The sequence below is a fragment of the Nyctereutes procyonoides genome, unplaced genomic scaffold, assembly GCF_905146905.1.
Source record: "Nyctereutes procyonoides isolate TBG_1078 unplaced genomic scaffold, NYPRO_anot_genome, whole genome shotgun sequence".
Classification (NCBI taxonomy): Eukaryota; Metazoa; Chordata; class Mammalia; order Carnivora; family Canidae; genus Nyctereutes; species Nyctereutes procyonoides.
In genome coordinates, this window is record NW_026575052.1 from 17,655,561 (window position 1) to 17,676,346 (window position 20,786).

Below are 20,786 nucleotides of genomic sequence, written 5' to 3' on the forward strand. Positions count from 1 at the left end.
TATCCTCACTTGACAGGTGAAGAATGCGAGGTTCACCATCGATCCAAAATCACGTAGCTTAACAGTGAGCTGGAAATTGAACCTACAATTGCCCAACTCTCTCCTCTCCAGCAGTCCCCCTCTCTTTATTTCTCCCTATTTCTGCTGTGACGTCTCCCCGGCCCACCTCTCCCGCCTCTTTCCTGAAGCCGGCCCCGCCCCCTTCAGCCTGAGTGCCCGCCCACTGGGCGGTGCCATAATCTCGGAGCCTGTGGAAAGGACCGGGGTCGCGATAGGCTCCGCCCCCAAGAATAGATCCTGTTCCGATTTGTTCCGGTGCCCAAGACCGGGAGAAGATGACACACCTATTGGCTGACGGCATCTGACTGGCAGCAAACGGAGGGAGCCGCCCACTGGTTCTCGCGCAGTTCCTTCTGGGAGTTGTAGTCTCAGACGCTCTCGTCCCGGGGTGGCACGGTTCGGACTGCGCGTCCCAGCATTCCCTGCGCGAACCCCGGAGCACTTCCGCCCTGTCGTGAAGTGGGTGTCTCGGTGGGTGAGTCTGGGTGGCGGGGCGGGGGCAGCTGAGACTCTAGGCTCTGGGCTGGAGGCTTAGGAGGTGGTGGTGTCCCAGGGGGCCAGGGAAGGTGAGAGGGGAGAACGAAGCTTTTCTGTGGGGGCGGGGGTGAGGGGCGGCCAGGGGATGAAGCGTCCGGAGATGGGAAGGGTCATAGAGGGGTCGGGGATGAGCGGGGAGATAGAAGGCCCTGAGAGTGAGGAGGGTCGTGGAGAGGTCTGCAGGTGAGGAGACTGCGAGAGGTCCTGGAGGTGGGAGAGTCCTGGGAGGCTCAGGAGACCACAGAGGGAAGGCTAGAGGGTTCTCGGTGTCCGGCAAGAAGTGAAGGGAAAAGGGCCTGAGCTGGAAGCCCGACCTTAAAAATAGTGTTCCAGCCGCTACCTGCTCGCCTTGAGGAACACAGCTGATTTGATCCCCCTTACACTTCCTCTAATGGTGGTGACCTCTGGAACCAAGTAGGTGGGACTGGCTTGTGGCCCCACAACAGCACCCCTTTCCTTCTGCCTGATGGAGGAGAATGGCACCAACATCCACTTTAGCCAGACCCTCTGATTCCTCTTGCCCTCTCCTGCATCCAGGATCTTCAGGTTGTTCTGTTTCCTTAATGTGTCCTGAATCTGCCCCTTTCTGGTCAGGGTTTTTGCTGAAGTCTCCCACCTTTTCGCTTCCCCAGCTCGGACAGACACATCGTAGCCAGCGTCATCTATTTAACCCACAGATCTTACTGTTCCCTCTGCTTAAAAACCATCTTGGCTCCCATCACCTGTAGAATGAAGTCCAAACACCTTAGCCTGATAGTCAGGACCCTTCATAAACTCCCTCTGCAGCCTAAGGCTGTTTGGTTTTCCACTGTTCTGTATGCTGTTCTCTTAGCTTGGAGTACACTTTCTTGCCCCATGGCCAGCCAAGAAAACAATTTTCCCAAGAACCAACTCAAATGTTACTTTGATCAGTTGCCTTAAGCAGATTAGGCCATGTCCCAACCCCAGTTCCCACAGACCTCTTTTACTGCATTTACCACCTTTGACCATAAATATCTGTGACTTTTGGAGGTGGGGCAGTCTCTTCCACTAGACTGTAAGCGTCTCTGGGACAAGGACAGTTTCTGAGTCTCTTCCACTTCCTCATTGCTCAGCCCTGGGTAGTAAACACTTGATGTAAATCAAGTAAATCGGTCAATACTTGATGCATGTGTGAATGATGACAGTCCAGGGTAAACTTTGCTTTTTCAGTCTTGAAGACTACTACTTCCAGTGGATCTCTAGGGGCATGAGATGTCAGGGCTATCCTTGTTGGGTGCTGATTTATTACCTATGAGAGTTTAATCCAGGGGAGGCAAATACATAGGATGTGTGCTGCCACTTCTCCTCCCTGTGTCTGGTGGTCATAACTAATTAGTGACAACACATACTGACATGGGGTTCCAAGTCCTTAGTGCAGTTGACTGAAGTTGATGCTTTACGTGAAGCCCATTTGCTCTCCGTGGTTTAAGCCCTTAAATGGGAGGTCAAGTTACTTTAAGCAGTAGCCTGGACCATCAGCCCAGTAAGCTTAACAGCCTTTGGGGACTCCTGGTTTCTTCTTTGGAGGTCACAGACCAGTTTTGGCCTTTCCCATGGGATTGGGGCAGAGCTCTTACCACCCCACTGTTAAAGTGGGTGGGCTCCTTATGTTCACAGACATGCTGAAAACCCTAGGAGCCAGCATGCCCCTCAGCTGCCCTGTATTTGTAAAGGGATCCTGACCCCAGTCAACACCAATCCCTCATTGCTTAGGAGGAATCTGTACCCTTTCTGGTCTTCCTAGATACTGGAAGAGACCTTTGAGATCAATTAGCTGAAAGATGGTCAAGTGATGACAGCCCATGCTGAAAGAAGCCTATCATTATCCTCTATTTAGTCCTGGTGTTTGAAACAATTTCGAGTTGGTTGCCAATATTTAAAAATCCAGAATTAGCTTCTCTTGGAAAAAATAGAAGGCCTGGGAACTGGGCCAGTGTTCTCTCTAGTGCTCTATAGTTAGCCACAGCCCCCAGTCCACTCATGTACCCATTTACATTGCCTGTCCCCTATCGCCATTTAAATGTGTAGCCACTGATTCTAGGCTTCCTTCTCCTTTGCTCTGCTCCCATCATATTAGTTGGGGAATCTGGGGCAAGCATTGAGAAGGGTCAAGCTGTAAGGTGCAGAGGCCACATGACTTGTCATCCAGGGTCCAACAGCTGATAATGGCAGGAGTGGAACTGGAACCCTGGTTTGCTCCCTCCTGCCTTAATGTTCTTTCCAGTCTTGTACCATCTTCTCAAGGAGTTTGAATGATTGGCAGACCTAGAGGAAGCTGCATAGTGTGATTAAGAAAAATGACTAGATAGAACAGATCTTGACTGAGTCTCAACTCTGCTGCTTGCTAGTTCTGTGAACTTAAGCAAGTCTGCTTCATAGAAGTTCAATTCCCTGTATGTAAATTGAGGATATGGACTCATACTTTACAGGATAATTCTATTCTAAAGTCAGCACAGAAGTGGAAATCACATTTAGCCAAAAATCACAGTCCTCTTGAAAATCCTTTGGCAAGGATCCACTTAGAAACCAACACATTGTCTTTCAATAAGCTAACCAGCACAGCTGGGTTTCCTTGTTTGAATGTCAGATGAAAGAGTTGGCCTGTGTTTGGGGACCCTGATGGATGAAAGATACACACACTGGAAAGGAAGGCTTGAGAAACTTAGATCAACCTGGAGACCAGGAAAGTCATGCTTGTTCTGGAATAGACACATAGTGAATGGAACTGACTGCACCATTTAAATTATGTCTTTCTTACGCTTTCTGGTGTTTCATGCAGTTTAATATGTGTAAGTTACAGATCAGTGTAGTGCACCTCCATGCTAATGACAGTGGGGTGGTCAGAGATCTGCCCCTAATGCCTGCCTGGAGGATACAATGAAATTATGAATGTAGGACACTTAGTGTCAGGCCGAGCACCTCATGGGCACTCAGTAGGTGGGTACTCTTTGAGATTGCTGATCCTGGTGTGGCCTGGATACTCCTGGGTGTCTAGGACTGAGCTATTTTTTCTGTCAGCTCTGTGTCAAGTCACCTTGCTATCTGCCGACTGTATTGACCTCTGTCTGTGAATAGGCAGCTTTTCATATCTAAGAGAGTAGCAGAAAAAGCTTTCAGATTTGTATTTGAAACTAATCTTTGGGACTTTCAAGTCTTCCCAGAAGAAAATACCTATTACCTGAGACTCTGGGCTTTGGGCCTTGCAGAACTACTAGTTGCCTGTTTGTTGTAGTGTTGTTCTCTCTCTGCAGGAGCACTTCTTTGCTTGCTTTATTGACTGTCTTTCTCATGAGATTGTAACTTTCGTGAAGGTCCTAGGTACTGTTGGCTCACCAGCTACCAGTACAGGGCAGGTACATGGTAGGAGTCTGTAAATGACTGGTGGTGAATTAGTCCTTGTGTGAGAGAGTGACAAACGTTTTTTGGACTAGTGCATGATTCAGGCTGTGGCTAAAAAAGAAAATTCATGAAAAGTGATTTCTTTAGTTTAATATAAATGATGGACCTCCCATAGTGCATTAGGCTTTTGATATACCAGACCTGCCATTTTAATAAAAAGCAACAAAAAACAAAAAATAAGAGGCAGTGGCCCTGGTATTTATCAGGCACTCTGGATACAGAAGTGAGTAACAGAGTCCTGACCCTGATAATCCAATTCAGTGGGGCTGTCAGAGGTAGGAACAGATAATTACAGTGGTGTAGGATAACACCTATGTTGGAGGTATGTGCCAACTGCTTTGGGAACTTAGGAGGGAGGAGGCAATTCTGGGAGAGCAGGGATGGGGGCAGGGCACAACAAGGGCATGTTAAGGAATTCTTGACAGGTGGGGTGACATTGACATGGTAGCCGAAGGACAGACAGGAAGTCGCCAGGTGCTTACAAGTTGTGTACCTAGCCTCCTTGTGTATGTGGCGGTCTTCAGGCAGGACAAGGCTTTATTTTACATCACCCTGGCCTTGTTTCTGGACAGTCCAGATGGCCTAAAATCTGAATACCACGCCGCTCCATTCTCACTTGAGCTCTGTCATTCCTGCTTGGAGGCAGCTGATAGCTGCCTTTGAGTGGGGTTTTTTATGTCATCCGAATGTGCTGGGAATGACACAAAGAGCTCGTTTTTCCAGATAAGCCAGCATAAGTGTTGTCAGGGTCTTCATTGTGTAAAAGAAGCAACCCCCGATGTCCATTCAACAAGCATTTACTGAGAGCCTCCTGTGCATGGTGCGCCGTGTTTATTGGGGCGGAGGAGGGAAGGGGTAAGCTATATTCCTTGTCCTTAGGCTGTAATCTCTCTGGGGCTGCACATACAGACAACGCTGTAATACAACAGAGAATGTGGCATGTGTGACATAGATGGAAGCGGAGAAAAGCATTCCTTCTGGCATGAGCAAGAAGGTCATTTAAAAAAAAGCTAGTGTGTGCAGAAGGGGATTAATTATAACCCTTGTTGTATGACACATCACCATCCTGAGCTAACCATTGTCTCACTGTTTATTAAGTGTTTCCTGCGTGTGCTGAGCATGGTGCTAGTAAGCTTATGATCTAGTGGGTAAGATAACTCCACTAGAGCATAATCAGGGTGATGACAGAGAAAATGTAGGTGGCGTGGAAGCTTGTGCCATAGGAAGGACTGAATCTCGTTTCAGGGCACAGGAAGGGTCTCTTGGAAAAAGTACAGTTGAAGCTGAGACTTAGCTGGGTGAAGAAAGGGAGGACCCTTCCTAAAGGAGACTGCCTGCTGCCTGTGGGAGGGTTCAGAGGGCAGCAAACTATGCAGCTGGAACTTCCTGACCAGCGGAAGTGGGCAAAGAGATAAGATGAGCCCGTGGGCAAGATTCACACTTGATCCTGAGGGTCGTAGGAGGTCACTCGAAGGTGTTTAGCAAGAAGTGACCTGGTCAGGCTTGGAGCTAGTCTGGTTGTGGTGTGAAGAACCCTGGTTGGGGTGAGGGGAGAGCAGCCAAAGACATGAGTTAGGAGGCTGATCCAGTGATAAGCATGGCTACTCCCTGACTCGAGGTGATGGCATTGAGGTGTAGATGCCTAGAAGTCCAGGAGGGCACAGCTTGCTTATGAATTGGATGTTGGGGATGTTGGAGAGAGATGATAACCAGGTTTCTGGCGTGGGTTACTTGATAGAAGGTGGTGCCTGGGTGGCTCAGTCAGTTAAGCGTCTGTCTTCAGCTCAGGCCATGATCCTAGGGTTCTGGAATCCAGCCTGCATCAGACTCCCTGCTGAGTTTCTCTCCCTCTGCTCCTCCCCTCAGCTTATGCACTTCCTCTCTCTCACTTTCTTTGTCTCAAAATCTTAGGGAAAAAAAGGGTGGTGGTGGCTTGGCTGGGTGGAAAGCTCCAGCAGAAGGACAAGTTTGCAGGAGAAAATAACAAATTAAGTTTGTGGCCCACTGAGTTTGAGGCGCCTCATAGACAAAGTGGAAATATCCTGTAGATGGTTGGATTTGGGGTCTGGAGGTCTGGAGGCAGGTCCTGGTGGAAGTTTTGAGAGTCATCAGTTTCGAGATGGTAAAAAATGCCAAATGGATGGGTTGGCCAAGAGGGAGTGAAGGGATTTTTGTAAGGACAGCACCATTAGAAGAAAGCTGAAGGTCTGGGGGAAAAGGCCTGATAGAGCGAGGGGGTAACATTTGGAACCCACTTGGAGGAAAGGTCAGACTTGGGCATGTGTAGAGGAAGGAAGGCATGTTGGATCGTGAAGGCCTTGATGCCAGAAGGTAGCGTTCAGGCACATCCCAGAGGATTTCATACTGTGCTGGTTTGGGTGCCAGATTGTGGTTTGTCTTCCCACTTACACCTATTCCTCTCTTCACACCCCCACCCCATGAGAAGGCAGTGGAAGATACGGGGGTCCTCTTACACTGTCCCTTGTCTCTCTGCCTCAGAGCCTTGGGGAGCATTGCCTCTCCTAGGAGCCCCTTGAAGGACACGCCTTAGATGCAGGACAACGTTGAACAAGGACAGCCCAGCTGAAGCGAGGTGTCCAGGACCGACTATGGCTGTAGCCCTGGAACCCCAGGCCCAGGCCTCTCCTCGACCAGAACCTGAAGAACTCCCGATTGTGAAACGGGAGGAGGACTCGTGGAGATCAGAATCCAAACTCCGAGAGGAGGACCATCACCCTGTCCCTGGCCCCGAGGCCTCCCGCCAGCGCTTCAGGCAGTTCCAGTACAGGGATGCAGCTGGACCCCACGAGGCCTTCAGCCAGCTCTGGGCACTCTGCTGTCACTGGCTGCGGCCAGAGATCCGCCTCAAAGAGCAGATCCTGGAGCTCCTGGTCCTGGAGCAGTTCCTGACTATCTTACCCAGGGAGATCCAGACCTGGGTGCAAGCGCGCCATCCTGAGAGTGGTGAGGAGGCAGTGGCCCTGGTGGAAGATTGGCACCGAGAGGTCCGGGCTGCAGGACAGAGGGTGAGGCAAACGATCTGTTCTCCAAGGAGCAGGTCAGACAAGGTGGTGGGGCTGTGAATAGGTTAATAATTGCCCAAAACCACAGTGGTAATAATAATTATTGTTATTGACCAACTGACATTTATTGAGCACTGCTGTGTACCACTGTTCTCAGTGCTTTGCATGTATTAACTCATCTAGTCCTGTCAAAGTTTAATGAGATAAGTACTGTTAACCCTGATTTTACCAATGAGGAAACTGAGGCAAAGGGAAGATAGGTGGTTGGCTTGAGGTGACACAGCCCCAGACAACAGAGCCAGGATGTGTGTCTGGGCAGCCTGACACAGAAACCCATGTTCAGAACCACCCAGACGGCCTCCTGTGACCATATTCATAGTGTGGGTAATTTGTATTATGTTTCACATGTGATGAAATCTTTGGGTGCTTATAGCAGAAATTGGGGTGGACAGATGTAGCATTACCATCCTCATTATTTAGCTTACACTAAGGCTCTAGAAGTCAGGTGGCTCGCAAAGCTCTGCCAGTAGGAAACCAGAGCTTAAACCTAGATCCTCAGGTTCCAAGTTTACTGTCATTTCTATGACATGACAGATGCCTCATCTGCAAACCGTGGGAACTAAAATATCTCTGAGGCATGAGACTCAAAGGAGATAGTAACTGACATGAGCGCTCACTGTGTGTCAGACACTCTTCTTGGCTCTATTTGTATTGCTCATCTAATCAACACAGCAGCCCAATAAGGTAGGTGCTATCGTGCCACCATTTTGCAGATGTGGAAACAGACTCAGAGATGTAAGTAACTTGTCTAGATTTGGATAACTCAGTGGTAGAGCCGAGGTCAAGGAAGTGAAAGCACTGTGGATTTAACATTCACAGTTTCAATACTTTGCAAGAGACCGAAGGCCCATGATATCATTTCTAATTTTTCTGTGGCACACTCTTTTTGAATCCTGTTTTTTGAGCTGGCATGTGTAGAACAAAGTCCTTGAGCTGGCTGCAGCCTGAGCCAGCCACCCAGAACCTTCATCTCAGCATAAGCCAGTTGCTTCCCCTTACATAGTCAGTAGTTCTTGTGATGTTCTAGTTAATCACACTTTGTTGGGGGAAGCTATAGGTTTGAGAACATCCCTTGCAAATGGCTGGGGTTTTCTGTATGTCATAAGGGGTAAAGCTCTGGACAGGTGTGAGATTAGGGGAAGGAAGGTTTATGGTCTGTGGCTTGGCTTTTTTTATTCCTTTACAAACTGAAGACACAGAAAGCTACTATTTGAAGTTATAGAACAAAGTGTGAGAGAGTGTACCTTATTTTAATATACCACACTGCCTTCCCAGATTATTTCTTTTTTTTTTTTTTTTAAATTTTTTTTAATTTATTTATGATAGTCACAGAGAGAGAGAGAGAGAGGGGCAGAGACGCAGGCAGAGGCAGAAGCAGGCTCCACGCACCGGGAGCCCGACGTGGGATTCGATCCCAGGTCTCCAGGATAGCGCCCTGGGTCAAAGGCAGGCGCCAAACCACTGCGCCACCCAGGGATCCCCCCAGATTATTTCTTTTAAATTTTTTAATTTATTTATGATAGTCACACAGTGAGAGAGAGAGAGGCAGAGACATAGGCAGAGGGAGAAGCAGGCTCCATGCACCGGGAGCCCGACGTGGGATTCGATCCCGGGTCTCCAGGATCGTGCCCTGGGCCAAAGGCAAACGCCAAACCGCTGCGCCACCCAGGGATCCCCCCAGATTATTTCTTTTAAAGAAACCAGCTATTCATCTTAAGTGGCAGTGAAAAAAACGAATGGAAGTCTTAGGACTTCAGAGCTGAAAGATAACTTGAGATGAGAATCAATCAATTTAAATCAAGGTCTTCATAACTCTTTATGTGTAAAAGAGAGGGTTGGGCTAGGCCAAAAGTTCTCAAATTATATCCCTGTGAGCTGAGCAAAGGTTGAACTGCTTCTAAAATTGGGGGGGGGGAGGGGAGAAGTAAGGTAATTGAATGTTCTCTATAATGTATTACTTTCCTATGACTATTGTTTTTATTTTTTAACTTTTTCCCTCCTCCTTAGTGCTCCCAAATGTCAAAACAAATGGGTAGGGGGCAGCCCCAGTGGCGCAGCGGTTTAGCACCGCCTGCAGCCCAGGGCATGATCCTGGAGACCTTGGATCGAGTCCCACATCGGGCTCTCTGCATGGAGCCTGCTTCTCCCTCTGCCTGTGTCTCTGCTTCTCTCTCTCTCTTTGTCTCTATGAATAAATAAATAAAATCTTTAAAAAAAACAAAAACAAACACACACACACACACACACACACACACACACACACACACACAACAAATGGGTAGGTAGTAGAGGAGCTTCCCTGCCCTCACATATGTTATAGCTTGTGATCTTCCATTGCAGGGGACCTGACTCAGTTATAGTTTTCTGCAAGTGAAATTTTTCCAGGTCTTACTAGCTAACTAGGGTCCTTAAGAGAGAACCACTTGGAAAAGGTGGCACTTTTGGGCTTAATAATCCTCCAAGATATTTTCCTTACAGAGACCTTTCAGCTCTGCTATTGGGTGGGTTTTGGTTTGTTGATTCTCTTATCATCTCTTCCAGAACCCCTCTTCCCATCAGGTGCATAGGCATTAAAAAAAAAACAACACGGGCAGCCCGGGTGCCTCATCGTTTTAGCGTCGCCTTCAACCCAGGGCGTGATCCTGGAGACCCAGGATCGAATCCCACGTCGGGCTCCCTGCATGGAGTCTGCTTCTCCTTCTGCCTGTGTCTCTGCCTCTCTGTGTGTGTGTGTGTCTCATGAATAAATACATAAAATCTTAAAAAAAAAAAAGATTAAAACAACAACGACACTATTTTTTAGAGCAATTTTAAGTTTACAGCCAAACTAAGCAGAAAAGGGGCACCTGGGTGGCTCAGTTGGTTAAGCATCTGCCTTTAGCTTAGGTCTTGATCCCAGGGGTGTGCCCTACCTCTCCCCCTGCCCTGCCTCCACATTTGTACTTTCCCTGTCTGTCTCAAATAAGTAAATAAAATCTTTAAAAAAACAAACCAAAAATACCAAACTGAGCAGAAAGTACGGAGATTTCTTATATGCCTCCTGCCTCCCAACCCCATGAACATCATTCCCCACCAGTGCGGTGCACCTGTCATCATTGGACACATCATTATCATCCAAAGTCCAGAGTTTATATAGGATCTCACTCTTGGTGTTGTGCATTCTGTGGATTTTGACAAATGTGTAACGACATGCATCCACCATTACGGTATCATGCAAGGTAGTTTCACTGCCCTAAAAATCCTCTGTGCTCTGCATACTTACCCTTCCTGTCTCTAAACCCCTAGCAACTACTGATCTTTTTACTGTCTTCATAGTTTGGCCTTTCCCAATGTGTCACATAGTTGGAATCATACAGGATGTATGATTGGCTTCTTTCACTTAGTGTAGTATTCATTAAAGTTCCTTCATGCATAGGCATTTTTGATGGATTATTTATCCCTACCCCAGCCAGTTGTCTATTTTTTCCCCCTTTTTGTCACTTGAATCCCTCCTCTGTGTCTACAGTTGTCATCCATGGCATCAGTGTCTTTACTTAGGCATGGCAGTAGTTGGAGGCACTTGGGCTGGAAGTGAGGATTGTTATGGAGTCTAATCACATAGTTACTCTGTAGATTGTAAGATTATAGCTATAACAAAGAGAAGTTCATTTGTTTTTTCCTTAAACAACCATGGAAAAAGGTTGTAAGCAGATGTTTTCTCCCTGTAAACCATACAGGACATTGGTAGATGGCCTCTTTTGGAATGGCTTTTTATGCTCATGGCCCATTCCATATATCTTAAGGATAAACATCCCTGTCTTTGAGTTTTGTCTAAAAACTGGAGTTTTTAGATCAGCCAAAAGATTTTTGGAGTTATGTATTTCACAAACTCATTAAGTCGATGAAGGTGAGGATATTACTATTGTGAATAAAAAAATAAGGTTCAGAGCAATGTATATTATTGCTATGTTTTATATAAAAATAGGGAAGTCTGTATTCATAGATGCTTGTATATAAAGAAACAAAAGGGTGCAGAACAGTGGTTTCCTGTGGGGAAGAATGGGGTAAAGGAAGACACTGGGCAGATGGGATGGGCACAGGGGAAGGGATAGGGTATTTTCACTAACTAAACCCTTATAGTTTCTATTTTTGAACCACCTGAGTATTGAAAATACTTATTGAAAACATTGAAACATATTTCTTAAAGTTTCTACAAGGCAATGAGATTATTACGTCGTTAGGGTTTTAGAGCCAGGAGATAATCTCTGCCTCCATCTCTGAATTTGGAACCAACTAACAGATAAGAAATGAGCTTTATGATTAATAATGCTGAATTTGGTACTGTCCTCTCTTAATTGATTATTCTCCTGTGTTTTATATATTTGCTCTTTGTCTCTGAATGCTTTTCTGCCTGAACTTCTGCATTGAAATCGAATTGCCACTTCTGTTTTCCTTTTGAGTTACAGTGCCTTGTCTCTGCTTCTCCTTCTGTTTTGAGAGTAGATGGACCTCTCTAAAACAGCACACACTTTCATTCCATTTTAAAATTCCATCTGTAATTGTTTGCCTATCCTTTCTCTTATATTTATTTTTGAATTTTCTTTGCCTTGCAGCAGGAATATTTAGAGCAATTATATTTAGAATTATTGTTATATCTGTTTTTATCTTCTGACGTATACCCAGTCAACTTTTATCTTTTTTTGATAACTTAAAAATGAAACCACCTATTTTTGATATTTAGAGATTATGTTTCAATCATAAAATCATGTTTTATGATTCAAAAATGTTTGAAACCGTAGTGACCTCACTGAGACACTTGCATATCCTCCCTGTGTCAAACAAAACAGTAGTCATTTGGTGGTATCAGTGCTGGTCTGTTTACTAATGTCAGTCTCATGGTTTTGTTGTTACACTTTGAGGCATCTCTGAATCTTAAAAAGAGCTTGTTAACCCTTGGACCACAGCTGTACTCAAAAGAACACTCCCTGACCTAGCAAAATTGGTCCTTTTGAACTGACAATTGGGAATTTTGACTGTGTGTGTGTAGGAACTGGGCTTGTGTGCAGAAGAGACCAGGTCCTTAAAGGCAATGCAGGAATCTCAGCCTTGCCAGCTGCAGCCAGCAAATCACTGGCCTGAGGCCCAGGGCCAGAAGCAGTGGGTGAAGAATTCATGCCCTGACCTTCCAAAACATCTAGACACCAAGATGGTGCCACAGCCCTTGAAAGAGAGTGGTGAGTATCAAGAATCAGAGAACATGAGGGAAGAGAGGAGAGGGTTAGAGGGGATAAGGAAGGAAGCACAGGGAGGAGGGATGTGAAGAATTCAAGGCAAGGGGTAGATATAGTGTCTGATGGACATGCCGAGAAGGAAGGTGTGAGTAAGCATTGTGCAAGAAGATGAAGCTCCCAGCGATGTTGGTAACCCCACTGAGCTTAGTGCCGCAGCATGTTCAGATCAGGTTGGGGCCAGGTGGTGATCATAGGAGTTTGAGATGGCATCTTATACACAGCACATCTCTCAGTTTCAGAGCCACACTCCAGAAGGACAGTAAAAGGGGAAATCTGCCGTGGCTATCAGGGCAGTCTCCACTTGAGGCAAGCATGGCACTTGGAAAGCTGGACTTGGGAGGGCGTGGTTTTTTGGGAACCAGAGCTTGGGTTTTAGAGACTTTTCTTCTCCTCAGCTGTTCTCACTCCCCGAGTCCCTACTCTCCCAAAGATGGGGAGTGTTGGAGATTGGGAGGTGACAGCGGAGTCCCAGGTAAGCTGCGGTTTGTCCATTCTTTCCTGTCCTGGTTTCTGGGCTCTTACCCCCATGCCCTTCTCCTCTCTCTGTAACCTGCCCTCAGCAGAAGGGCATATGTCACAGGGCGTCAGCCTCTGGCCCTGGTTCCCAATCTACTGGGCCTTTTCCGTCATGTTGCTTCTTATGACACTGGCCTCACACATGGTATCCCTGTGTCCGTTACCTTTCCTGGGGCCTGGCAGAGTTCCCAGGCTGTTTTCAGTTGTGGTCCTTGTCTTGTACATCTCACAGGAAGCCCTGGGACCTGGCAAACATGCTGAGAAGGAATTCTGCAAGGATCCCCCAGGAGATGGGTGTGGGAACGGCATGCCCCTAGGTAAGGAAACAGTGCCCTCTCAGGAATATTGTCTGATTTCTGTTATACTCAGTTCCCAAAGAATTGTTTTGTCACTCCCTTAAGACTCGTGGCTCTGGAAGTCTGGAACTTGAGACACAAGAAGACAAGAAGACAACATGATCTTTATGGCCAGCACTGGTGGCAGAAATGGAATGTAGGATGTGGGGTGATATAGGGTGGTGGCTTCTGAAAGCCTGCCCTCTTGGGACTCGCTTCCTCAAGACATTCATCATGGCTGTCCTAGGCCATCTCAGAAATCCAGTCCTTTTCAGCATCGAACAGGGTCCATCTCTCAGGGACAGATTCCAGTGAGCTGAGCCCCGGAGACTGATGTACTAAACACAGTAGAAGTAAACGTCACAGGGCTCAAAGCACTTGAAGCTTACATCTTCCGCACTAACTCCTGTCTCTATAGTTGCATCTCCACAGGAGCCAAACAAAAATGAACTATTTCCCTGTGGAGCCTGGGGTTAGTGTGAGGGATTAGACATGAGGGGAATAAAGTGGCAGACAGTGATAGGTGTGCCTCCTAAGGGGAGGTAAGAGGAGACATGAGAAGTCTTGGCACCTTTCTTGACAGTAGAACTCTTTTTATTTTATTTATTTTTTTTACCTCAACCATGATATCTGGGGGAGATAGTGTTCACAGGAGCAAACTTTGGTAGGCCTAAAGTTTTTTAGTTCTCAGTTCTTTCTGATCTGGTTTTCTTCAAATTTTTATTTTAATTAAAGGCTTCCTGTTTTGTGAGGGCTGGGAGCTGTTGGGACAGCAGTCTTTTACACAGAGCTGCTAAGTGTTTTAAAAAATAAGGAAATGTATTTTCTCACATTTTTGGAAGTCGAGAGGAGGACATGCTCCAGCCACAGTATAAAGTGGCTCAGCGAGGTCACAGCAGACTTAGGTTCTTTTTCTCTGCTCTGCCATCCTCCCTGTCAGCTTCCCACCAGCACTGTCATGTGTCATAATCAAAAGATAGATGACAGTTGGGCTCACAAGTTTCCTAGCAAAACACTTGTGTGTGGGTGTGCACATGCACACACACGTGCGCGCGCGTGCGCACACACACACACACACACACACAGTGAATGAGTGAGAGATGGAAATCTTTTCTCTAGCCATTAAATTCATCCTGATTGGGCCAGTTTAGGCCACATTCCCATCAGTAACAGTTACTCTTTGTGTGATATATTTCATAAGTGCAACAAAGGAAGCAAGTGAACAAAGAAAACAGGTCAGTTAAGGTGGGGAATCAGCATAGGAATTTCTCATTGACCTCACATAGGGAAATGATCTGTTTCAGGGCATTTTGGACAAATGCTGTGCTCAGTGTATCATTTCTACTTAATCATTCCTCTTCTTTCTTTTGTTTAGGAGTTCCAGTTTCAAAACCAAGTATCAACTGCCAGCCAGAGCAAGGACCAGAATTTTGGCATCCAAACTTTATAAACTCTGGAAAAAGGAACACTGTAGATTACAACCTGGGTAATGAGCAAATGAGACCAGCTCAGGCATTGGCCTGGAGAGACTCCAAGGCCTGGGAGGAACAATGTCAGTGGGACGCAGAGGACATGAAGGTGTCAGGTGTGCACTGGGGCTACGAGGAGACCAAGACTTTTCTAGCAATTCTGAGTGAGTCTCCTTTCTCTGAAAAGCTCCGGACTTGTCATCAGAACCGCCAGGTGTACCGGGCCATTGCAGAGCGGCTGAGGGCCCGGGGCTTCCTGCGGACACTGGAGCAGTGTCGCTACAGGGTCAAAAATCTCCTACGGAATTACCGGAAAGCCAAGAGCAGCCACCCACCAGGAACGTGCCCCTTCTACGAGGAGCTGGAGGCCCTGGTGAGGGCTCGGACAGCTAACAGAGCCATAGAGGGCCCAGGAGAGGCCATGGCACTCCCCAGGCTGGGGGATAGCGATGCAGAGATGGATGAGCAGGAGGAAGGGGTCTGGGAGCCTGAAGAAGTAGCAGAAGACTGTAATGGTGATGAGCTGGCCACTGACGAGTCCGTCCAGGAGCCCAGGATTCCAGGGGGCCCAACTCTGTTCCAGAGTCGTATCGGTAAGAACGAGGGGGTATCATGGATCCAGATTCTAGCTCTCCAGCCCATGAGACTTCTGCTTGCTGAGTTCAGGACATAGACTGGATTGCAAGTCTATTTTTTTTTTTAAGATTTATTTATTTACTCATGAGAGACACAGAGAGAGGCAGAGACATAGGCAGAGGGAGATGCAGGCTCTTAGCAGGGAGCCCGATGTGGGACTCGATTCCAGATCCCGGGATCATGACCTGAGCTGAAGGCAGCTGCCCAGCCACTGAGCCACCCACATGTCCCGCAAGTCTAGATTGATGCCACTGGAGTAAGGTGTTCAGTTCCTTAGGTTATCCTCAACCTTTCTTTTCATCTATGATTAGTTTCCTAGAGTGAATTTTCTTAGTTATAGAAGCAAACTTTTAAAGCCTTAAATAACTTTAGAGAGCTAATTCAGTATCAGTTGACCCTTGAACAATGCAAGAGTTAAGGTACTGATCCTCTGCTCAGTCAAAAATACATGTATAGCTCTTTGACTCCCCCCAAGTTTATTAATGGCGTACTGTGGGCCACAAGCTTTACCAGTACTATAAATAACTTACATGTATTTTATATTTTATATATGTATTATATACTGTATTCTTACAATAAAGTAAACTAGGAAAAATGTCACTGAAATCATAAGGAAGAGAAAATATATTTACAGTACTATATATTTAAAAAAATAAATCTGTATATTAGTGGATCTGCAGTTCGAACCTGTGTTGTTCAAATTTCACCTATATTTGCCAAAGCGTGTCACTAGAAGTATGGGGATGGTTATAGTGTTATATGAGTGAACTTTTAATTTTACTGTGGATGAGCATATCAACCTGCAATTTCACAGACAGTAAATTTAGGTAAAGAAAGATACTGAGTGAAATATTTAACATATAACAGAAATCATGATGGTGTATGGTTGAACACATGACGTTTGGAGAAACATCCAGTCATTGTATAAGTGGAAACACTGAAGCCCAAGAGATGACGTGTCTTATCTAAATATAGACAATGAGGTAGGGGCAGAGTCAAAGTCAGAGCCCAGAGCTTCTGCCTCTAGTTTTGTGTGGTTTTCCTCTACACAATCCTGCCTCCCTGGGCTGCATCATTTACCTGCAGAGGACCTGAGAACAGACTGCCTCCTTTCATTCCTCCACAAAAGAGGAAAGCGCTTCCTCAGTTGGATGCTATTGTAAAGTTATTTGAAGTCCACTTATGTTTAGAGATTCTCAATTCCCACATTTGTTAAGAGGAAAGTTCATAAAATAAATAGAGGATATGTATGGAATAGATAAAGAGAAAGTCTCTTGGATCCAACTACAGGTCTTTCCCCACACTAGTCAATGGAAACCAGAGGAGTAGGGTCACCTAGTATAACGTGGCCACCTGAGTCCTCTTCAGCTAAGACTCAAGAGTTAGTGGAGACTCTTAGAAGGGGGCGGGAGGCTCTGGCGCACTCCTGAGAAGCAAGGGAATAGTCTTTGCTGGGGCCCCAGGTGCCTGGAAGATTTTGAGGTGCCTGTGTTCTAGGCATTTGGTGGGTTGGGGGACCCTAATCCCTGATGACTTAGGCAAGTCTCATTATACCTCACAGTTCTGAACTCTTCACTCCTGACAGCAGGTGTGCACTGGGGCTACGAGGAGACCAAGGCCTTCCTGACCATTCTCAGTGAATCCCCGTTCTCTGAAAAGCTTCGCACCTGTCACCAGAACAGCCAGGTATACCGTGCCATTGCAGAGCGGCTGTGCGCACAGGGCTTCCTGCGGACGCTGGAGCAGTGTCGCTACAGATTCAAAAACCTCCTTCGAAGCTACCGGAAAGCCAAGAGCAGCCACCCACCAGGGACATGCCCCTTCTATGAGGAGCTGGACTCACTGATGAGAGCACGGACTGCGGTCAGAGCCATGGGAACCCTCAGGGAGGCAGCAGGTCTTCCAAGGCCTGGGCAGAGCAGTACTGAGGCTGATGACCAGCAGGCTTGGGATGAGATGGCAGATGAAGATGCCATCAAATCTCCAGCCCCATGTCCTCAAACCCCAGACACTGGTAAGCCCAGAGTAATTCGATGCCCACAAAATCCAGGAGCATGCAGAGAGAGCAAGGGGCCTACTTATTGTTTGTCTCTGAGCTGCAAGAGAGAAGGGACATGAATAGGAAAAGCATTGGTGATTTGCTCAGATGATTCAGTCTCTAGCTTTGTGTAATCCCCCAAATGAGATAAGCAGCCAAGTCTCAGTTTTACTGGGTTTTATCTGGGAATTTGTAGAGTTTATTCAGTTTCACACAGCACAGGCTATTTGGAATGTGCCAGAAGAAGGAGGTATTCATTATTGAGTAGGGCAATAGGGAAAGTGACCAAAGAGACTGACTAGCTGGCCACGTGGCCTCGGCTTCATGACTCTGTTGGTGAGGTCACCATGTTCCAGGCTCTGTTCTCTGCTTTGCAGCTCAGAAATTTACATATGCACCAAAACTTGACCAATTTCATGTTAGTCACATTATAAGATATGAATAGAAAATATATGATACAAATTCACATTAGTTAAATTCACAAGACACAAGTTCTGTAAAATAGATGTTAACTAATGAATGAAGAAAAACTGCATTTCTATTTCAGGGTTTGAGATGAGGCATAAGGGTGAAGACCAGATTTCAGAGCAGGACATCTTTGAGGATTTGCCTGGAGCCTTATCAAAATGTACTAGAGAGGATGTTTGCCACCCTTATGACTGGGGGCAAGACAGTGATGGTGAAGGTGAAGGGCAGTGGGGAAACTGCCCCCAGGAGCAGTGGGAAGAATGTTCTTCTGAAGAGGACTTAGAAAAACTTATCGACCATCAGGGCCTGTACTTGGCAGAGAAACCCTACAAGTGTGATACATGTGTGAAAAGCTTCAGTAGGAGCTCCCACTTCATCGCCCACCAGCGGATTCACACAGGTGAGAAGCCCTACAAATGCCTCGAATGTGGAAAAAGCTTTAGTGACCGCTCCAATCTTAATACCCATCAGAGAATCCACACTGGAGAGAAGCCCTACAAATGCCTTGAATGTGGGAAAAGCTTTAGTGATCACTCCAATCTTGTCACCCACCAGAGAATCCACACAGGGGAAAAACCCTACAAATGTGGGGAATGTTGGAAAAGTTTCAACCAGAGCTCAAACTTACTGAAACATCAGAGAGTCCACTTGGGAGGCAATCCTGACCATTGTAGTGAGCCTGGGGCAAACTTTGGTCCAAGCCCATCCTTTAGTGCTCACTGGAGGAACTCTACAGAAGAGCCATCTCTTGAACAACTTCATAGTGCTAGTAAGAACTTGAATTCTGGCCCACACAGTACCAACTCAGGGGAAAAGCTTTATCAGTGTTCTGAATGTGGAAGGACCTTTTCTAAGAGCTCTGCCCTCATTAGTCACCAAAGAATCCATACGGGAGAGAAACCATACGAATGTGCTGAATGTGGGAAAAGCTTCAGTAAGAGCTCCACACTGGCTAACCACCAACGAACCCACACGGGGGAGAAACCGTACAAGTGTGTGGACTGTGGGAAGTGCTTCAGTGAGCGCTCTAAGCTCATCACACACCAGAGAGTGCACACAGGAGAGAAGCCCTACAAATGCCTTGAGTGTGGAAAGTTCTTTCGTGATCGTTCCAACCTCATTACTCACCAGCGGATTCATACGGGAGAGAAGCCTTATAAGTGCAGAGAATGTGGGAAATGTTTTAACCAGAGCTCTAGTCTTATTATTCACCAGAGAATCCACACTGGGGAGAAACCCTACAAGTGCATGGAGTGTGGGAGAGACTTCAACAATAGTTCCCACTTCAGCGCCCACCGGAGAACGCATGCAGGGGGGAAAGCAGCGTAGGAGACACCCTTCCCCCAGCAAAAGAGATAAATGTATATTTAAATCTCCTGAGATCATAAGATGTGTGCTAGAAGCTTACCCAATGTTTAGGCTTGGTATGTACCCAGGGAAGTTAGCTTGGTATAATCCAGATTAATTGGAAGTGAATTACAAATGCTAAGGAGCCAGATTTGAAGGCACTTTTCTTTCTTTTTTTTTTTTTAATTTAATTTTTTTTATTTTTAATTTAAATTCAGTTTAGTTAACATATACCATATTATTTGCTTCAGGGGTGGAATTTAGTGATTCATCAGTTGTAGATAACACCTAGTGCTCATTACATCACATTCCCCCCTTAATGCCCATCACCCAGTTACCCCATCCCCCCCCCACCCCTCCAGAAACCCTTAGTTTGTTTCCTATGGTTAAGGGTCCCTTATAGTTATGGTTTGAAGGCACTTTTCTTAAATGTAATTTGTTTTTCTCCTATAAAAATCCCGGTCCTTGGGCTCTCTTTACATTTGCTGCCATGTGAGGACTTTATCTGTTTGAGCCAGACTGATAACATAGGTGGTTTAGGGGTAAATCAGTGGTCCTGAGCAGTGATTCCAGACCTCACAGGGCCTTTACACTGTCCATAGGTATACATGGTCCGTTGGCACATATCAGCAAATTATCATACATGGTGGGTGGGGTGTATCCATACTGAAGAATTTTGAGACTGGTTAGAGAGGGCATAATTGGGAATCAGTGGCCGGAAGCAGACCACCATGACCTTAGCAAAGAGGAGGAACATTAGCGATGTCATTACAAAATAATTATTAGGGCAGCCCGGGTGGCTCAGCGGTTTAGCACCACCTTCAGCCCAGAGCATGATCCTGGAGACCCGGGATCGAGTCCCACGTGGGGCTCCCTGCATGGAGCCTGCTTCTCCCTCTGCCTGTGTCTCTGCCTCTCTCTCTCTCTCTCTCTCTGTGTGTTTTCATGAGTAAATAAATAAAATCTTAAAAAAAGAACTAATAAATAATTAATAATAGCAAAAATAGCCATTATTTATCGAGCATTTGCTCTTTGGCAGGCTCTGTGTTAAGCACTTTGTAAACATCCTCTTATTCCCCATGGCAGCCAGAAGGTCCTAATCTATCCATTTCCCAGAGGAGAAAACTGAGGCTAAGTGACATGTTTGGGTGGCATGTCTGCAGGTGGCAGAGGCAGAGGCAGGCTTTAACGAGATCTGTCTCTGGAGCCTGAGGTGTTCCTAACTGTTGTACTGAATCCCCTTCCACAGTAGAGCAGGTAACTCAGGTGCAAGGATCTCAAAGCACTTTGTGGACCATATCTCCTACTAAAATTCCCTTATGAATTCTCCTTTTAGCAAATACAGAAACTGAGAATCCCTAAAGAGGAAAAGGTCTGGGTTGGTCAGAACTGCCAGTGCTTAGAGCAAGGCTGAGCTAGTATTAAAGTACTTGGTGTGGACTTCCTTCTCTGCAACAGTATGTGTGAGAGATATAGTGGGGGGCAGGGGGTTTGAGACTGGGGAGGACATGCAGCCACAGCATACCTCTTCCCATGGGATACCACTTCTACACAGGAAATGGGGTTTAAGAATGTCCCCTTTCTCAAGGAGTCAGTCCTCGAGTTAG

General features: G+C 46.4%; 1 protein-coding gene across 5 annotated transcripts; it reads left to right on the forward strand.

Moving 5' to 3' along the window:
- The first annotated feature begins 481 nt into the window (after positions 1-481).
- On the forward strand, positions 482-20,156 carry ZSCAN20 (zinc finger and SCAN domain containing 20). Of its 5 annotated transcripts, XM_055332825.1 has the most exons (8): positions 487-535; positions 6,517-7,043; positions 12,127-12,313; positions 12,766-12,842; positions 13,119-13,203; positions 14,597-15,283; positions 16,912-17,340; positions 17,912-20,156. In XM_055332825.1, exons 2-8 carry the CDS (start codon positions 6,627-6,629, stop codon positions 19,159-19,161), a joined length of 3,132 nt encoding a protein of 1,043 aa, XP_055188800.1. In that variant the 5' UTR covers positions 487-535; positions 6,517-6,626; the 3' UTR covers positions 19,162-20,156. The 5 variants fall into 5 exon arrangements, with proteins under 5 accessions (XP_055188797.1, XP_055188800.1, XP_055188796.1 ...); XM_055332822.1 differs by having other exon boundaries at positions 482-531; positions 12,766-13,203; XM_055332821.1 differs by having other exon boundaries at positions 12,766-13,203.
- Positions 20,157-20,786: the final 630 nt, after the last annotated feature.

Excerpts from the sequence above, each read along its gene's own strand:
- ZSCAN20 (XM_055332822.1), top strand. The coding sequence starts at position 6,627 with ATGGCTGTAGCCCTGGAACCCCAGGCCCAGGCCTCTCCTCGACCAGAA. Across the intron at positions 7,044-12,126 it reads TCCGGGCTGCAGGACAGAGG|GAACTGGGCTTGTGTGCAGA; the intron begins GTGAGGCAAACG and ends GTGTGTGTGTAG. Across the intron at positions 17,341-17,911 it reads TCCTCAAACCCCAGACACTG|GGTTTGAGATGAGGCATAAG; the intron begins GTAAGCCCAGAG and ends TTTCTATTTCAG.